Raw genomic sequence first — 20,043 nt, 5'->3', positions numbered from 1 at the left:
TCTCTACCCCTTTTATGACCTTCTCCTTTCCCCTTTATATAGTACACAGCGCCAGTACGTGGTCAATCATTGCATCACAGGAATTATCTTCATGCAGGTTTGAGTAAATTGTTGATAGCACTGCTTTTCTATTCACGGTTTGAAAACTTTTGTCACGTGATGATCGCAGGTCAGTAGACTATATACCACCATCTTTGTTAGGCTACAGTGCAAAATGTTAATAAATTACCTGTTGTCACTTGTCAGAATGGAAACTTTGGCAATACAGCTACGCATCAGTTTCGGTTTCCTGTCTTTTGCGAATTGCAGAAGGCCTATATATTGCCAGGGAGTGGGTTGTTTCGGCACTGTAGGCTACGTCCGCGTACTGGTGCAATACAAAAAACAACTCGCTGTAATTCAACAAAATGAGGTAAGAATTTTACCTCCGAATATTAGACAGGATCTCTTGGTGCGATATAAATATATATTACATTTTTATTGTATTTCATCAATGAATTGAAGGCACATTTTGGCATCACCTCTGATATTTCTCTTTGAAATCATGATTTATTTAGCGTATACTACCATTAGTGTAATTTCGTATTGTTAATAACTATAATTTGTATAATCGATTTGACATAACACAGTAATAATCCGTGTGGGGTGCTGCTTCAGTTCAATTTACATTTTATTTATCCAGAGTGACAATTATTGCTGGAAATTAAAGGTGCCAGTTGACAGGTGGACTACACACGAAAAATGATTAATATAATTACCACGACATATATGAAGAAAAAAAACAGCACGAAAATAGGACATTCGTGTAAAGCATTCGTGTAAGTGGTGTGAAAGGATAGAGAGGAGGCAGATAGTGTTACTCTAATTTCTGAAGTTGGTTATTCATAATGAAAATAAGCATTGTTCAAACACAACGAGTGATTGTAGAGTCATTAGTGTTGAAAAAACGATTTGAATATTTACTCGCTGGAAAATTATATTTCTACAAGCATCTCCTCTCTACCCCTTATATGGCCTTCCCCTTATATGGCCTTCTCCTTTCCTCCTTTATATAGTACACAGCGCCAGTACGTGGTCAATCATTGCAGCACAGGAATTCTCTTCATGGAGGCATTCTTACTGAATACGGTGTTGAGAGCACTGCTTTTCTATTCACGGTTTAGAAACGTTTGTAACATGATGATCGCAGGTCAGTAGGCTATATACCACAATATTTTGTATGCTACAGTGCAAAAGGTTCATAAATGGCGTATTGCCGGAATGGAGACTTTGGCAATACAGCTACGCATCAGTTTCGCTTTCCTGTCTTTTGCAAGTTGCAGAATGTATTGCCAGGGAGTGAGTACGTTCGGCTATGTAGGCTACGTAGGCTACGTCCGCGTACTTGTGCAAAAAACAACTCGCTGCATTCAACAAGATGAGGTAAGAATTTTACTCCGAAAATTAGACAGGATCTCCATTGTTGCGATATAAAATATATATTAATGAAACAGCAGGGAGCAGGTCTTTTATTTATTTATTTTAGCTTTATAGGCAGGTCAGTTAAGAACAAATTCTTATTTTCAATGACGGCCTAGGAACAGTGGGTTAACTGCCTTGTTCAGGGGCAGAACGACAGATTTGTACCTTGTCAACTCGGGGATTCGAACTTGCAACCTTTCGATTACTAGTCCAACGCTCTCCAACGTTACAATATGTAACATTTTTATTGTATTTCATCAATGAATTGAAGGCACACTTTGGCATCACCTGTGATATTTGTCTTTGAAATCATGATTTATTTAGCGTATACTACCATTAGTGTAATTTCGTATTGTTAATAATAACTATAATTTGTATAATCGACTTGACATAACACAGTAATAATCCGTGTGGTGTGCTGCTTCAGTTTAATTCAATTTACATTTTATTTATCCAGAGGGACAATTATTACTGGAAATTAAAGGTGACAGTTGACAGGTGGACTACACATGAAAAAGGATTAATATAATTACCACAACATACAGAAAAAAAACATTAAGAAGAAAATAGGTTATACTTTATACTCACACAAAGCAACTTCGATAGTGTAATATTAATGTTTGGGCAGTAAAGGGAGCTAGGCATTTGTGTAAGTGGGTGAAAGGATAGAATAGGCAGACAGTGTAGGTCAGGTCTCAGGGGAGAGGGTGTTGATCAACCTGACGACCTTGGGTACAATTGTGATTATGTGACCCTCAGCTTTATGGTCCGACACCTTGGGAGGCAGAAGTGACAACAACAGTTAAAATGCTGGGTGTTAATAATGGTATTTTTGCCTTTCTCACAGTGCCTCGGTCAAAGCAGATATGGAAGTCAAGCTGAAAGCACTTGACTGTCACTTCACATGGGGCATAAAGAAGGCTCACATTAAGGACCTGGACAGCATCCCTGAAAAGCTCCTGGATCGAATCATGAAGTTCTGCCCTTCAAAATACCATGTCACGTATTTCAACTTACTAGCGTTCCTGAGCCACCTGGAGGAAAATAATGTTAGTGCTCTTGAGTATCTCCACAAGGCTGAGAGTGCAATGAAGGACAGGCAGTATGAGACAGGGTTACTGGTGACCTATGCTAACTATGCATGGGTTCACTATCACTTAGGGAACATGGATGAGGTGGATGCCTACCTTGGGAAGCTGGAAAACATCAATAAGGGTATTCCAATGGCCTCAAAGATTCAAGGCAGCTTACCTTCAATACATGGTGAGAAAGGTTGGAGCCTTATCAGGCTTGGGGCATTCTTTTATAAAAGGGTAAAAGAAAGCTTTCAGAAAGCTCTAGAGGGGGAGCCAAACAATGCTTCTTTCAATGTGGGCTATGCCATGGTCCTGTACAGGTTGGAGGGCATGGTTAGGGATAACAAAGTGAGGTCTGAGGAAAGTGAAGCTACCACTCAGCTAAGGAAAGCCTTATCATTGGAGCCTGATAACTCTGAGGTTATGGTCCTCCTAGCCCTGAAGCTTCAGAACAAAAATAAACAAGAGTCCATGAAACTCATCACAGAAGCCCTCAGACTGTCTCCTGATGTGCCTCACGTCATGCGTTACGTGGCAAAGTTTTTCAGATACGAGGGCTCCGTCAATGAGTCCCTACACATTTTGGGGAAAGCTCTGGAGCTGTCTCCAAACTCCCACTTCCTCCATCACCAAATTGGCCTGTGTCACAAACAGCAGCTCAGTCAGATGTTCGAGCAGAAGAGGAAAGGGGGACGAGTCAGTGGGGGCCAGATAAAAGCAAAGGTGGAGGTCTGCATCCGTCACTTCTCCAGAGCCGTGGAGCTGAAGCCCTCCAACATTCACGCCAGGGTGAACCTGGCTGAGGCCTACGGGAACAACTACCAGCTGGAAGAGGCGATGAAGATCTTCATCAACCTGGTGAAAGATGAATCCCTCAATGACTCTGACAAGCAGCACTGCTACACCAGCTTCGGCCTGTTTCTGTTCCACAAGAAGAAAGATGAGGGCAGGGCTGTGACACAATTCAAAAAGGCCTACCAGATACAGAATGAGAGTTGGGACAGGAAGGAGGCTGGGAAGAAGCTTAAGCAGATAGCAGAGAGGTGCCAGACTAACAAGAGGAGAGTTGGCGAGGCCTCTGAGATTTTGGCGTTCCTCGCCACTGAAGACAAAGAGGAGCCAAGGAGAGTCAATGTGCACTCTCCAGACACAGATGACCTTACAGATGCCCTAGGCAAAGGAATGAAACTCAAATGATATATTTTATTGTAACACAACGCATGGCTTACATAAGAATACTGCTACAAGCATTTTAATGGTTTTAATCGTGGAGTAACATTTACTTCAAGTTGCATGTATGCCTCTTAAGTTTGATTTAGTGTAAGAAATTGCAAAGAAAATTTGAGTAAGATTCTATTACTTTTGTGAGATTTTTTTTTAATGTCTTTGGATGTGTCCCCTATAGCGTAGATGATTAGATATCTTCATTGACTGTTAAACTGTTGCTTGACCTGACATTAACATTCTGAAGAGGTAATAAAACACAGTACCAAAGTCTTGATTATCTTTTGTTCTTGTAAAATTGCAATGTTTTTTTCTACTTAGTTCCTAAAGCCAACATTGCGTAATAAAGGGGAACCACGTCAGATATATACGTTTCCTGTTGTTCCCTCTAAGAATCTCCATGCTTGCACTTTGATTGAAGTTTGGAGGGACTCACTCGAAGTTTGACAGACAGTGAGTCTACCTACCACTTACATAACAGGGAACAATAAGAAATGTACTTATTTTTACATTGTTTAAGAATAATTCCATAACAAAATTAAAAGTAATTTAATTTCAGATATTTAAGGTCCAATGCAGCTGTTTTTGTCAGTTTTTTTTCATTTCATTTCTGGGTAACATTTATGTACCTTACTGTGATTGTTTTCAATTAAAATGGTCAAAAATAAACTAAAATTGCTTCATAGCAAAGAGCAATTTCTCAAGAAAGAATTTTGCTAGGACTGTCTGGGAGTGGTTTGAGTGGGGAGGGGAAAACTGAAAATGATCTGTTATTAGCAGAGAGGTTTGGAGCTCTTTCTTATTGGTCTACTAACTAATTTACCGCATGGTGATGTCACCATGGAAGGCCAAAACTCCCACCAAAACAGGCATTTCAGGCAGTCTTTCCAAACAGGTCTTACACTAATTTTCACAATTTCACAGTACTATTCCAACCTCATTGTGTGGAAATATATATAAATCACAGGAAAATCATGTTTCTACTGCACTGGGTATTTAACAATTGTAGTGAGTAGGCTTCATATAAAGGGTTAGTTAGGCTATGGCTCATGTGACAGTAAAATTGCAAAGTTAGGAAGAGATTTTCAATGTACCGATTCGATGGTTTATGAACTGATACACAAAACACCGGATTCAACTTAGATTTGTATGGCCTCCCGAGTGGCGCAGCGGTCTAAGGCACTGCATTGCAGTGCTTGAGGCATCACTACAGACCCGGGTTTGATCCCAGGCTGTGTCACAACCGGCCACGACCAGGAGTTCCATAGGGCGGTGCATAATTCGCACAGCGTTGTCCGGGTTACGGGAGTGTTTGGCCAGGTGTGCTTTACTTGGCTCATTGTGCTCTAGTGACTCCTTGTGGCGGGCTGGGTGCCTGCAGGCTGACCTCAGTCATCAGTTGAACAGTGACACATTGGCACAGCTGGATTCTGGGTTAAGCGGGTGGGTGTCAAGAAGCACGGTTTGGTGGGTAATGTTTCAGAGGACGCATGGCTCGACCTTCGCCTCTCCTGGGCCTGTTGCAGTGATGAGACAAGATTGAAAAAGGGGGTAAAATACAAATAAACAAATTTTTATATACAATTCTTGCTCCCAATAGAATGTTATATATATATGGGGGATACAACCATCCCAGCTCTGCAGAATGTGCTGTGAAGAGAGAATCATTAGATCACTTGTTTTGGTACTGCCCATATGTAGCTTGTTTTTGGTCGCAGGTTCAAGAATGGCTAAAGAATTACAACATTTACCAGGATCTAACTCTGCAATTAGCACTGCTGGGTGATTTCAAAAGTCATAGTCAATCAATCAATAATATAATAATACTTTTAGCAAAACATTTGATCTTTAATTCACAATCTGTAGAAACTATGAGAATATAAAGGTACAAGTCTTTTGGGAAACATCACAGCACAGTTGAAAAATATATGACTAATAGAAATCAAAACTGGATGGTGTTCAGAGATAGATGGGAGGGGTTGAGTGAAGCTGAAGGGTGGGACTAAATATAACAAAAACAATAATATGAAAATAAAATGTTCAGAAAAAATGAAAGCATAGCCTAAGAAGAGTATTCGTGCCAAGTGAAAAACACAAATTAATACATTCTGATGGATGGAAGTACTCTGATACATTGTTTTGCACAGGTAGTACTTTAAAAACTTAGAATACTTTGACAATAAAGTCAAGATTTCGAGAATAAAGTAGATTTTCTTTTTATAAAGTCAAATTTAAATGCCGTGAATAAAGTGACAATATTTCGAGAATAAAGTGGGAATATTTCGAGAATGAAGTCGACATTTTGAGAATAAAGTCGCAGTTTCAAGATTAAAGTAGGAGTTTCGGTTATTAATGATTAATGCATCCCTGGCTCCTGGTTGCTTCGCGCCACGGTTAAAATGCCTGAGTTAGATGACTGGTGAAACTAGACTTTAGAATTTGCTTTAGTAACAACGAAATCCTTGCACTTGTAGCACATAATAGCCATATTATTATAAGTATAAGGACCTGGTAGAGGGTGTGCCACAAATTGGGTATTTTCAGGAGGAACCACACGGACTTGGAAGAGGTATTTCATCCAAGTCCGTGTGGTTACATACACATGTAGAGACGGGTCGGTTGTGTGTGTTCGTGGGCGGTAAAAAGTAGGGGCAAAACAAACAAATGGCCATCAATCTAATGATCTAATACACGCGATCAAACAGGCGTCACTGCACACTCACAGACAATTAATGTAAAATATACTGGTGTTAGAGGAAAATAATAAAGGAAAATATATAAACAAATATATATTTACCAAAAAAGATATACGGGGGATTGGAAATGATAAAGACTATTACATTGATAGAAGCCACAATCTATCTGCAATATTAATGCTGATCTACCCTCTAAAAAATATATAACAAAAAAACGTTCTGCTGTCTATCACACTCGATCAAACAGGCGTCACTGCACACTCACGTTTATCAATCCAATGATCTAATAACTCGTTCAAACACACACCGTATCCATTAAGCAATATCATTCTAACCGCCATGTTGACATGTCAGTCTGCGAAGAAACATGGAGTTGGGTGCAGACATGATGCCCTTCGATTTCGCAACAATGTTATTTATCCTCAATCCCCTGCGTCTGCTAACACCGTGCATTGCATATGTCAGAGAGTAACAGGCCAGCAGCCTATATGTCTAAACGAAAGGTTAACTAACAAGTTCGTACGTAATGGCATGGTGTTTATGTACGCTATAATTCCAATGAAGTAGCCTCATAGGCCTATGGTATTATCTTTTCAGTGTAGGTTACAGATTGCGCGGAGAAGGATTGCGCGTCCTGCTGGACCCAAGCGCGGCCCCTCAACCCTGTCATGGACCTTGCCACAGAGCAAGGTGGCAGGGGTTTGGATAAAGCCCCGTCTGAGACAGTAATTTTACGTTCCACTATTTTAATCTAACAGCCAACAGGTTTAGCTACTAGCCTCTGTAAAGTGAACAAGCTGTAGCCTAAACGGTATAACTCAGACAAATAGCCTGTAGAACGGAGAAGATGCCCATGTTTTGGGATAACCTATGCATCCTTCATTCCTCCCATCCTTGAAGACCGATAGATGGATAGTGAAATTAGATATTACGTTAGGCTACCAACCAAGTCATGTCAGATTAGTGATTGTTTCTTTATAGCCTATATAGCCTATCATCACTATCTAATAGAGCTATATTTAGATCAATAATATTTCAAGAAAGGGTGAATGCAACCATGAATATGTTTAAATAGCACCTCAGATTAGCTGGTTTGCACATGCAGGAGTGGTCCTCTCCTCCCACAGACACTTGCGTAAAACCCCTGTTTCATTGTTCATTCCTCCCGCAGCCATTGGATAGTCCTATAATTTAACTCTCCCACTGTAATATACGATACATTTACAGATTAGGGTACTCAATCTAGTGGGCGCTATAGGTTTATAATGTGCTGTAAAATAGCGTTGTTGTAGCGAATTTGGAGAACAGTTTGACATGGGACATACACACGCATAGCCCCGGGCTCCAGGATCCCCAAATAATTTGTTTTATTGGGTGTGCTCACTTAGCCTACTAGCCTAGTTGTTAGAAGGATAGTTACCATAAGGGGGAAATACCACCGTTAGTAAAGGACCATGGATAAAGTCGTTAATAGTTCTCATTATGCACAGATTTTTTGCAAGGTGTTCGCCTAGGCTACGCAGCAGAACGTCGAAGCAAATTCTGAGGGCAGACGGACAGGGACTCAGATCACAGTTGTCTTTGCATTCAGTGACAGTGCCAAAAAAGTATTTTGTTTGCGCTCATAATGCACCATAGCCGTTATAAGAGTTAATGCCTATAGTCTGAAATTACCAGGTGGAAACGTGTGTGTGTGTGCGTGCGTCTGCGAGTCATTCGATCATTAGATTGATAAACGTGAGGGCGCAGTCACGCCTGTTTGAACAAGTGTATTAGATTGTTAGATCGATGGCCATTTGTTTGTTTTGCCCCTGCTTTTTAGCGCCCACAAACACACTGCATACACACACAACTCACCCATTTCTACCTATGTATGTAACCACAGTTTCTCCTGAAAATAATCTGTGGTACAACCTTTTCCAGGTCCTAAAAATGATAATAATATCGTTATGTGCTAAAGAGACACTCCATTTAGTATGATATGTTGTGTTTGGTATGGTTTCAACTGTAGAAAACAGGCAATATACAAAATGGATAAATCCGAATACCAACATTACATAGATGGTGTTAGTGACAACTTACATCAGCCTCGTAAAGGACACTGACTCAAAAACTCCCCATAAAGTAAAATCCTGTAGTATTGGCCTGGATATTGATGATGTTTTATGCTATGACCCATCAAGGGTTGCTGATTATTATTATTCTTGTTTTACCACTATAGCCTTATCTCTGGTTAAGACGTTATGGACCTGCTCTGGACAGTATTCATTAAGAACTATTACCATAGCAAAGGTATCAGAAATGTTTGTTTGAGCTCTGCATGGTAACAAAGGACAAAGTTTCCAACCTATTATGCTGAATCAAATCAAATCAAATTTATTTATATAGCCCTTCTTACATCAGCTGATATCTCAAAGTGCTGAACAGAAACCCAGCCTAAAACCCCAAACAGCAAGCAATGCAGGTGTAGAAGCACGGTGGCTAGGAAAAACTCCCTAGAAAGGCCAAAACCTAGGAAGAAACCTAGAGAGGAACCAGGCGTGGCCAGTCCTCTTCTGGCTGTGCCGGGTGGAGATTATAACAGAACATGGCCAAGATGTTCAAATGTTCATAAATGACCAGCATGGTCAAATAATAATAATCACAGTAGTTGTCGAGGGTGTAGCAAGTCAGCACCTCAGTAGTAAATGTCAGTTGGCTTTTCATAGCCGATCATTAAGAGTATCTCTACCACTCCTGCTGTCTCTAGAGAGTTGAAAACAGCAGGTCTGGGACAGGTAGCACGTCCGGTGAACAGGTCAGGGTTCCATAGCCGCAGGCAGAACAGTTGAAACTGGAGCAGCAGCACGGCCAGGTGGACTGGGGACAGCAACGAGTCATCAAACTCCCTCGGAGTTTCCCTTCCACTTAGTCGAAAATGAACAATAAGAAACAAAAATATTTTGAAGTTGTTCACTTTTAAAATATATATTCCTTAACGAAATAAAACATTCTTCATTACAGATATTAACAAGTGTAGTGAGTTGACTACATATAAGGGGATAGGTCATGTCTCTGGTGACAGTGAAATTGTAGTGCTGACTATCAGCTTTTGAAGACAGATATTATCATGGCTGACATCATTCAATGAAAATCTTCAGAAAAAGTGAAGTCATAGAAGTCATGGTCCTAATTTAAGAATTGCGTGTGAAAAAACGGATGGGATATGCATATAGCCAACTGGCTGAAAATGTTCCCACTTGGGTACTATCACATCTGCTCCTGCTACGCCCTCTTGTGTTCATCCGGTGTCTCCTTGACCTGCAGCCACTCCCCCAGTACACTCTCTCTCTCCCTCTCCCTTTGTGTGTGATTGTGTGATTGGAGACAGGTGTGCTGGAGTCAGAGCGGATCCCCACCAGCTGCAACCCGTTCCATAATCAAGACCTCTACAAATGCTCAGTCCTACCACTTCCACTCTGCCAGATCGTATTCGCCGTTCAGTCAGTCATGCGTCTAACTATTTGTTATCATTTAAGATCCTGTATCCTGTTGTGACTGTTTCCCTTGCCTCACGCTGTTTATCCTCTCACTGCAGTTTTGCTGCTCTGACTCTGGTTCCTGTTTCCTGTTCCACATCTCACCACCCTGCCAACCTGTTCTGGATTCAGCTCACCATCACTCCCTTGGATTCCCCTCTGGACCCGTTTACTCTGTCCCAACCCAGCTCACTCCAACCTCAGCCTCCACATCTGGTTTCCTACAACTTATATGAGCTTCCACGGATCTGCACTCCATCTCTCCCTGTGTTACAATAAATATCTTGGTTCATTCATCCCTGTTTCCTGGTCTGAGTCTGCTCTTGGGTTCCCCTGTGATGCTCCGCCTAACAGGTATTGTATGTACGATGCAACTTTCCTGGGAATTCTTCAAAGCCATTAATAAATTAAAGCTTGCATCAGAATTAAAGTCAAAGTGAGAGATCACGAATCTCTTGTCTTAAAGGGGCAATCAGCAGTTGGAACAAGGAAAAAAGCCTGTTTGGCGCTGTGACAAACAAAGATATCAATCTGTGTGGGAGTTTGGAGGAAGCCTTAATTATATTTTCTGCATGGAACAGCTAGTAAGGCTATAGGTATTTACTTTGAAAACAGTTAAAAGCATGTCCTCAGTAAACAAGGCTTTGAGGACCAAATTGTGCAAAACACTATTCCAGTTATAATGTATATCTCTGGGGACGCGCACGTTACTCGTCACTCTACGTGAGGTAATTGTTCACTGGCTGAGAAGAAACAACATTAATGCCACAAACCTGGTAGTGGTAACTAGGAAACGCTTAACTTTCGACTTGCTAACTGGTGGTAGTTCTACACATGCCTCGTTCAACCAATTAGCAAGTCGGACATTTCTGAATTTCATAGTTCCGACTAGCATGTGAACGTTGCATTAGGCTACTATAAGCAACTGGGGAAAATAGTATTGAATTGGTCGTCCAACTCAGATTTCCAAGTCGGCAATTCTGGTATCTTTCTAGAGCTCCGACTTTCCAACCTGAGAATCACTGACGTCATGATTTGACTTTTTTTCAGTTGTCTTGAATGCACCACAATTGTTGGACTAATGCCACGTTCAAAACAACTGGGAACTTCGAAAAATACAAGGTGAAATTATCACTTCAGTGATCTTCATGTCGTAAAGTTTGAGTTGGATGACCGTTCAAATCTTTTTCTTTTTTTCCCCCAGTTGGAGCTAATTTATTTTCCAGAGATCCCAGCTGTTTTGAATGCACTGAAGTGGGAGATTCCGGAATTCCTAGTTGGTTTGAATGCTGCATATCTTCCAAAGTGAAGATGCTTGCAGACAATTTTTTATTTTTTATTTACTTGAGTCACTATGCAGTCGATACTTTAAAAAAGTACATTCTTAAACCCTTACCATGTACCTCTGTTGTAGGGTGCCTTTCTTTGTTTAAAATGTTAATAGAAAACACCCACCAACTTTCCTCATTGCTGCATGTGCCAATTGAATCTCAACAAGGAAACAGTGGTTGTAGACCTTTTTTGATTAGCATTTTATTGAAAGGTATAGATTTCAGCAAATAAAGGCACGCAACAACAGAGGATAAACATAGGTACAAGGTAAAGGGTTTAAGAATTTTAATTTTGAAGTATAGACTGCATAGCGAGCAACTCAGAGGAGTCAGAGGTTCATTTTTTTTTTAACTCTAAGGAAAGTGGCAGGGGTTGCAGGGTCATTCAGCTTTCTTGCCAACATCAAATACCTGAAGGGTTACCCAGAGGAGGCCGTGGCTAATTTGTTAAAGGCTGAAGAGCTCACAAGAGAGCTCTATGGGGAGAACTGTGAGAAACATCTCAGTGTCACCTATGGAGACCTCCCCTGGTTATATTACCATGTGGGTGATTACATCAAGTGCCAGAGCTACTTAGAGAACTGAAGATCAAGGAGAAGTTTCCAACTGGTTCCACAGCTGTCTTGTACCCTGAGGTCTATCGGCGAGAAAGGCTGGACCTACCTCAAGTTCTCCTATAACAACTATGACAAAGCTGTAGTGTGCTTTAACAAAGCTCTGGAGCTGGAGCCTGAGGAGAGTGAGTAAAATGCAGGCTATGCAGAGCAAGAGCGCTCTAATTTTGACTCACCAGCTATCAAACAGCTGAGACGCGCCCTAAATATCAACCCACAAGATGCAGTCCTGGTGGTCCTACTGGGCCTGAAACTGGCTGCCTATAAAATATTTGGGGAGACAGAGGAGCTAGTGGAGAAAGCTCTGGAGATGTCCCAAGACTGCATGCATGTGACACGATATGTAGGGAGGTTTCTCCGACCAACAGGAGCACGTTGGCAAGTCCATTGATCTGTTGAATAGAGCACTAAAGCGTACAAGCCAGTCTGCCATAATACATCCTCAATTGGCTTTCTGCTACAAAAGGAAAAATATCGTACTATGCTAGAGTGGAAGCTTTCATGGAAAGGGTGCCGAGATCCAGCAGCTACTCCGTAAGTGCATTTATCATCTGAAGATGTCTACTTTACTGAAGTCCTCCTTACTACGGAGAGGATAAAGACACCGCCAAGGCAGAGGAACTGTTCAAGAAAGTCTTAGACAAGACTGACATTCTGCAAGTGGTCAACCTGTACTACGGCCAGTTCCACCAGTATCACAGCAAATGTGAACCTCTGGCCATCAAGCACTACAAAGAAGGTTTGGAGCTGCAGAAGGACACTGCTGAAGAGAAGAGATGTATCCAGAAACTGAAGATGATCGCAGAGAAGCCTTTCTCCAAAGACCCCACAGATGAAAAGGCCTGTGGTATTCTGGGGGTTGTGTATAAAATAACGGGGAGAAACAGCAGGCCATAGAGTGGTATGATATGGCTGTGGTGTATGATATGGAGAATGACAAATATCATCAACTTTATTAGACATAGTTTAAATTCTCCCTGGGTGGAGAATGATATGTTTTATAATAGCTTAAAAAAATATATTCTAGCCAATGTATTTATTGAAAAGGAAAATGCGCAACACTTGCACACCATAACAAAATATTGGTTTTATTAAGCAAGGTTCAAAAATAAAAGCTTCAGCCTTCAATGGTTTTCATCCGAATAATCACACAAAAGGAATGAACAACATCGTATACAGTGGTGGGAAAAGTACTCAATTCTCATACTTGAGTAAAAGTAAAGATACCTTAATAGAAAATGACTCAAGTAAAAGTGAAAGACACCCAGTAAAATACTACTTGAGTAAAAATCTAAAAGTATTAGCTTTTAAATATACTTAAGTATCAAAAGTAAATGTCGTTGCTAAAATATACTTAAGTATCAAAAGTGAAAGTACGAATCATTAAAAATTCCTTATATTAAGGAAACCAGACTGCACAATTTTCTTGTTTTTAATTTTTTTTTACGGATAGCCAGGGTCACAATCCAGCACTCAGACATAATTTAGTGAGTCCGCCAGATCAGAAGCAGTAGGGATGACCAGGGACGTTCTCTTGATAAATGTGCAAATTGGACCATTTTCTGTCCTGCTAAACATTCAAAATGTAACAAGTACTTTTGGGTGTCAGGGAAAATGTATTGAGTATAAAGTACATCATTTTATTTAGGAAAGTAGTGAAGAAAAAGTAAAAGTAGTCAAATATAAATAGTAAAGTACAGATACCCCAAAAATTAACTAAGGATTACTTTAAAGTATTTTTTACTGAAGTACTTTACACCGCTGACAATTGGGGAGAAAACTCTTCAGCTGGAGGTGCTAATGAGAGAGTATGTGGTAGACTACACATGTTGGTCCTCAGGGTGAGGGGTACTGCTGACTGTCTCCACCTAGTGGTAAAATACAGAAATGGAACCAGTAAAACAATAATTGGGAAGACAGCATATTTCAACCTGCAGGATTTATAATTGATGTAAAACCATTACTACAGAAAACATGTTGAATGTTAGGTATTTGAAAAAACAATGCTAAGCAAAACTAAGGATATTAAAGGGCCCCTTCTCTTTGATGTGGCCAGTGACAACCAAAGGCCGAATTTTAGCATTCACATTTATTTTTGTTTTAGTCATATAGCAGATGCTCTTATCCAGAGCGACTGACAGTTAGTGCATCCATCCTAAGATAGCAAAGTGGGACAACCACATATCAGAGGCATAGAAAGTACATTTTTACTCAACATAGCTATCATCAGTCAGAGCTAGAAGGGTGCAAGTTAAAGTGCTGGGTAAGTGCTTTTTTGGGGGGGGGGGGGGGTATTTAAGATACTGTTTGAAGAGGTAGGGTTTCAGATGTTTTCAGAAGATCGGCGGGACTCTGCTGTCCTATCGTTAGGGGGAAGCTAGTTCCACCGTTGGGGTGCCTGGACATAGAAGATCTTGGACTGCGCTGAGCGGGAGCTGGCTACGGGAGGTCCATGAGACCTGAGGTGGCAGTGCTCGGGTTGGGGTGTAGGGTTTGAACATAGCCTAAAGGTAGGGAGGGGCAGTTCCTCTTGCTGTTCTGTAGGTAAGTACCATGGTCTTGTAGTGGATGCAAGCTTCAACTGGAAGCCAGTGGAGTGTGCGGAGGAGCAGGGTCACATGAGAGAACTTGGGAAGGTTGAAAACCAGGCGGGCTGATGCGTTCTGGAGAAGATGCAGGAGTTTGATGACACAAGCAGGGAGCCCAGCCAACAGCGAGTTGCAGTAATCCAGACGGGAGATGACAAGTGCCTGGATTAGGACCTGCGCCGCATCCTGTGTGAGGTAGGGTTGTACTCTAAGTACACTATCAGTCAAAAAACCTAATCATTCAAGGGTTTTTGTTTATTCTAACTTTTTTCTACTTTGTAGAATAATAGTGAAGACATCAAAACTATGAAATAACATGGAATCATGTAGTAAGCAAAATATATATTTGAGATTCTTGAAATAGCCACCCTTTGCCTTGATGACAGCTTTGCACACTCTTGGCGTTCTCTCAACCAGCTTCACCTGGAATGCTTTTCCAACAGTCTTGAAGGAGTTCCCACATATGCTGAGCACTTGTTGGCTGCTTTTCCTTCACTCTGCGATCCGACTCATCCCAAACCATCTCAATTTGGTTGAGGTCGAGGGATTGTGGAGGCCAGGACATCTGATGCAGCACTCCATCACTCTCCTTCTTGGTAAAATAGCTCTTACACAGCCTGGAGGTAGCCTATGCCGCATTGACATTGCTCATCCATATATTTATACACTGCTCAAAAAAATAAAGGGAACACTTAAACAACACAATGTAACTCCAAGTCATTCACACTTCTGTGAAATCAAACTGTCCACTTAGGAAGCAACACTGATTGACAATACATTTCACATGCTGTTGTGCATGTGTCAACAAAACAAAGGAGATGATTGTGGACTTCAGGAAACAGCAGAGGGAGCACCCCCCTATCCACATCGACGGGTCAGTAGTGGAGAAGGTGGAAAGTTTTAAGTTCCTCGGTGTACACATCACGGACAAACTGAATTGGTCCACCCACACAGACAGCGTCGTGAAGAAGGCGCAGCAGCGCCTCTTCAACCTCAGGAGGCTGAAGAAATTCAGCTTGTCACCAAAAGCACTCACAAACTTCTACAGATGCACAATCGAGAGCATCCTGTCGGGCTGTATCACCGCCTGGTACGGCAACTGCTCCGCCCACAACCGTAAGGCTCTCCAGAGGGTAGTGAGGTCTGCAGAACGCATCACCGGGGGCAAACTACCTGCCCTCCAGGACACCTACACCACCCGATGTCACAGGAAGGCCATAAAGATCATCAAGGACAACAACCACCCAAGCCACTGCCCTGTCTCTTATACACATCTAGATGTGTATAAGAGACAGCTTGTAAACAGCCACCACTAACATTTAGCGGCCGCTGCCAACATACTGACTCAACTCCAGCCACTTTAAAAATGGGAATTGATGGAAATTATGTAAAAATGTACCACCAGCCACTTTAAACAATGCCACTTAATATAATGTTTACATACCCTACATTACCCATCTCATATGTATATACTGTACTCTATATCATCTACTGCATCTTGCCATCTTTATGTAATACATGTACCACTAGCCACTTTAAACTATGCCACTTTATGTTTACATACCCTACAGTACTCATCTCATATGTATATACCGTACTCTATACCATCTACTGCATCTTGCCTATGCCGTTCTGTACCACCACTCATTCATATATCTTTATGTACATATTCTTTATCCCTTTACACTTGTGTGTGTATAAGGTAGTAGTTGTGGAATTGTTAGGTTAGATTACTTGTTGGTTATTACTGCATTGTCGGAACTAGAAGCACAAGCATTTCGCTACACTCGCATTAACATCTGCTAACCATGTGTATGTGACTAATAAAATTTGATTTGATTTGATTTGAAATGGAATAGACAACAGGTGGAAATTATAGGCAATTAGCAAGACACCCCCAATAAAGGAGTGGTTCTGTAGGTGGTGACCACAGACCACTTCTCAGTTCCTATGCTTCCTGGCTGATGTTTTGGTCACTTTTGAATGCTGGCGGTGCTTTCACTCTAGTGGTAGCATGAGACGGAGTCTACAACCCACACAAGTGGCTCAGGTAGTGCAGCTCACCCAGGATGGTACATCAATGCGAGCTGTGGCAAGAAGGTTTGCTGTGTCTGTCAGCGTAGTGTCCAGAGCATGGAGGCGCTACCAGGAGACAGGCCAGTACATCAGGAGATGTGGAGGAGGCCGTAGGAGGGCAACAACCCAGCAGCAGGACCGCTACCTCCGCCTTTGTGCAAGGAGGAGCAGGAGGAGCACTGCCAGAGCCCTGCAAAATGACCTCCAGCAGGCCACAAATGTGCTCGCCAGAGGTAGCCTGACTGTCATTAGGTACCGAGATGAGATCCTTAGACCCCTTGTGAGACCATATGCTGGTGCGGTTGGCCCTGGGTTCCTCCTAATGCAAGACAATGCTAGACCTCATGTGGCTGGAGTGTGTCAGCAGTTCCTGCAAGAGGAAGGCATTGATGCTATGGACTGGCCCGTCTGTTCCCCAGACCTGAATCCAATTGAGCACATCTGGGACATCATGTCTCGCTCCATCCACCAACGCCACGTTGCACCACAGACTGTCCAGGAGTTGGCGGATGCTTTAGTCCAGGTCTGGGAGGAGATCCCTCAGGACACCATCCGCCACCTCATCAGGAGCATGCCCAGGCGTTGTAGGGAGGTCATACAGGCACGTGGAGGCCACACACACTACTGAGCCTCATTTTGACTTGTTTTAAGGACATTACATCAAAGTTGGATCAGCTTGTAGTGTAGTTTTCCACTTTAATTTTGAGTGTGACTCCAAATCCAGACCTCCATGGGTTGATAAATTTGATTTCCATTGATAATTTTTGTGTGATTTTGTTGTCAGCACATTCAACTATGTAAAGAAAAAAATATTTAATAAGATTATTTCATTCATTCAGATCTAGGATGTGTTATTTTAGTGTTCCTTTAATTTTTTTGAGCAGTGTATTTATATATTCTTATTCCATTCCTTACTTAGATTTGTGTGTGTTAGGTATTTGTTGTGGAATTGTTAGATATTTCATGTTAGATATTGCTGCACTGTCGGAACTAGAAGCACAAGCATTTCGCTACACTCCCATTAACATCTGCTAACCATGTGTATGTGACCAATACAATTTGATTTGAGTTGTTGTGTCATTGTCCTGTTGAAAAACAAATGACAGTCCCACTACGCCCAAACCAGATGGGATGGCGTATCGCTGCAAAATGCTGTGGTAGACATGCTGGTTAAGTGTGCCTTGAATTCTAAATAAATCACAGACATTGTCACCAGCAAAGCACCCCCACACCATAACTCCTCCTCCTCCATGCTTTACGGTGGGAAATATACATGCTGAAATCATCCGTTCCCCCACACCGCTTCTCACAAAGACACGGCGGTTGGAACCAAATATCTACAATTTGGACTCCAGACCAAAGGACAAATTTCCACCGGTCTAACGTCCATTGCTCGTGTTTCTTGGCCCAAGCAAGTCTCTTCGTATTATTGGTGTCCTTTAGTAGTGGTTTATTTGCAGCAATTCGACCATGAAGGCCTAATTCACACGGTCTCCTCTGAACAGGGAAAGGGGGGAGACCTAGACAGTTGTACAACTGTATGCCTTCAACTGAAATGTGTCTTCCGCATTTAACCCAACCCCTTTGAATCAGAGAGCCAACTGACATTTACTCCTGAGGTGCTGACTTGCTGCACCCTCGACAACTACTGTGATTATTATTATTTGACCATGCTGGTAATTTATGAACATTTGAACATCTTGGCCATGTTCTGTTATAATCTCCACCCGGCACAGCCAGAAGAGGACTGGCCACCCCTCATAGCCTGGTTCCTCTCTAGGTTTCTTCCTAGGTTTTGGCCTTTCTAGGGAGTTTAGCCACCGTGCTTCTACACCTGCATTGCTTGCTGTTTGAGGTTTTAGGCTGGGTTTCCATACAGCACTTTGAGATATCAGCTGATGTAAGAAGGGCTATATAAATACATTTGATTTGATTTGATTTGAGGTGTGGGGGGATGCCTTAATCGACATCTACGTCTTCGGCGCCTGGGGAACAGTTGATGTTGAGAATGTGTCTGCTACTTGAACTCTGTGAAGCATTTATTTGGGTTGCAATTTCTGAGGCTGGTAACTCTAATGAACTTATCTTCTGCAGCAGAGGTAACTCTGGGTCTTCCATTCCTGTGGCGGTCCTCATGAGAGCCAGTTTCATTATAGCGCTTGATGGTTTTTGCGACTGCACTTGAAGAAATCTTCTGGAAGTTCTGGAAATTTTACGTATTGACTGACCTTCATGTCTTAAGGTAATGGATTGTCGTTTCTCTTTGCTTATTTGAGCTGTTTTTGCCATAATAAGGACTTGGTATTTTACCAAATAGGGCTATCTTCTGTATAACCCCCCTACTTTGTCACAACACAACTGATTGGCTCAAACGCATTAAGAAGGAAAGAAATTCTACAAATTAACTTTTAATAAAGCACACTTGTTAATTGAAATGCATTCCAGGTGACTACCTCATGAAGCTGGTTGAGAAAATGCCTAGAGTGTGCAAAGCTGTCATCAAGGCAAAGGGTGGCTATTTGAAGAATCTCAAATATAAAATATATTTTGATTTGTTTAACACTTTTTTGCTTACTACATGATTCCATATGAGCCTCTATTCCCACAAAACATGCCTCAGATAGCTCTTTTGTCCCACCTTCGGTGACCTCAGCCAGCATAACTAGTGCGTCCAGAGATGCAACCTCTCTTATCGTCACTCAATGCCTAGGTTTACCTCCACTGTACCCGCACCCTACCACACCCGTACATTATGCCCTGAATCTATCCTACCACACACAGAAATCTGCTCCTTTTATTCTCTGTCCCCAACGCACTAGATGACCAGTTTTGATAGCCTTTAGCCGTACCCTTATCCTACTCCTCCTCTGTTCCTCGGGTGATGTGGAGGTTAACCCAGGCCCTGCGTGTCCCCAGGCGCTCTCATTTGTTGACTTCGGTAACCGTAAAAGCCTTGGTTTCATGCATGTTAACACCAGGAGCCTCCTCCCTAAGTTTGTTTTACTCACTGCACACTCCGCCAACCCTGATGTCCTTGCCATGTCTGAATCCTGGTTTAGGAAGGCCACCAAAAATTATGAGATTTCCATCCCCAACTACAACATTTTCCGTCAAGATAGAACTGCCAAAGGGGGAGGAGTTAGCCTACAAAGTTCTGTCATACATTCCAGGTCTATGCCCAAACAGTTCGAGCTTCTAATTTTTTWAATTAATCTCTCCAGAAATAAGTCCCTCACTGTTTCCGCCTGTTATAGATCCCCCTCAGCTCCCAGCTGTGCCCTGGACACCATATGTGAATTGATTGCCACCCCATCTATCTTCAGAGTTCGTTCTGTTAGGTGACCTAAACTGGGATATGCTTAACACCCCGGCAGTCCTACAATCTAAGCTAGATGCCCTCAATCTCACACAAATTATCAAGGAACCTACCAGGTGCAACCCTAAATATGCAAACATGGG

General features: G+C 42.0%; 1 protein-coding gene and 1 pseudogene across 4 annotated transcripts; both read left to right on the top strand.

The window, feature by feature from the left end:
• Positions 1-103: 103 nt before the first annotated feature.
• Positions 104-4,036, top strand: LOC111967761 (interferon-induced protein with tetratricopeptide repeats 5). Of its 4 annotated transcripts, none has more exons than XM_023993100.2 (2): positions 104-169; positions 2,309-4,036. In XM_023993100.2, the coding sequence occupies exon 2, from the start codon at positions 2,328-2,330 to the stop codon at positions 3,732-3,734; it is 1,407 nt and encodes a 468-aa protein (XP_023848868.1). In that variant the 5' UTR covers positions 104-169; positions 2,309-2,327; the 3' UTR covers positions 3,735-4,036. The 4 variants fall into 4 exon arrangements, with proteins under 4 accessions (XP_023848868.1, XP_023848865.1, XP_023848867.1 ...); XM_023993097.1 differs by lacking the exon at positions 104-169 and adding an exon at positions 215-412; XM_023993099.1 differs by lacking the exon at positions 104-169 and adding an exon at positions 940-1,189.
• Positions 4,037-11,123: 7,087 nt separating this feature from the next.
• LOC111968224 (interferon-induced protein with tetratricopeptide repeats 1-like) lies at positions 11,124-12,879 on the top strand (annotated as a pseudogene).
• The last annotated feature ends 7,164 nt before the right edge of the window (positions 12,880-20,043 follow it).

This window comes from Salvelinus sp. IW2-2015, linkage group LG8 (assembly GCF_002910315.2).
Source record: "Salvelinus sp. IW2-2015 linkage group LG8, ASM291031v2, whole genome shotgun sequence".
In the NCBI taxonomy this organism is placed as follows: domain Eukaryota; kingdom Metazoa; phylum Chordata; class Actinopteri; order Salmoniformes; family Salmonidae; genus Salvelinus; species Salvelinus sp. IW2-2015.
The sequence above is the reverse complement of the archived record's forward strand: the minus strand, read 5'-3'. Positions and strand labels throughout refer to the sequence as shown.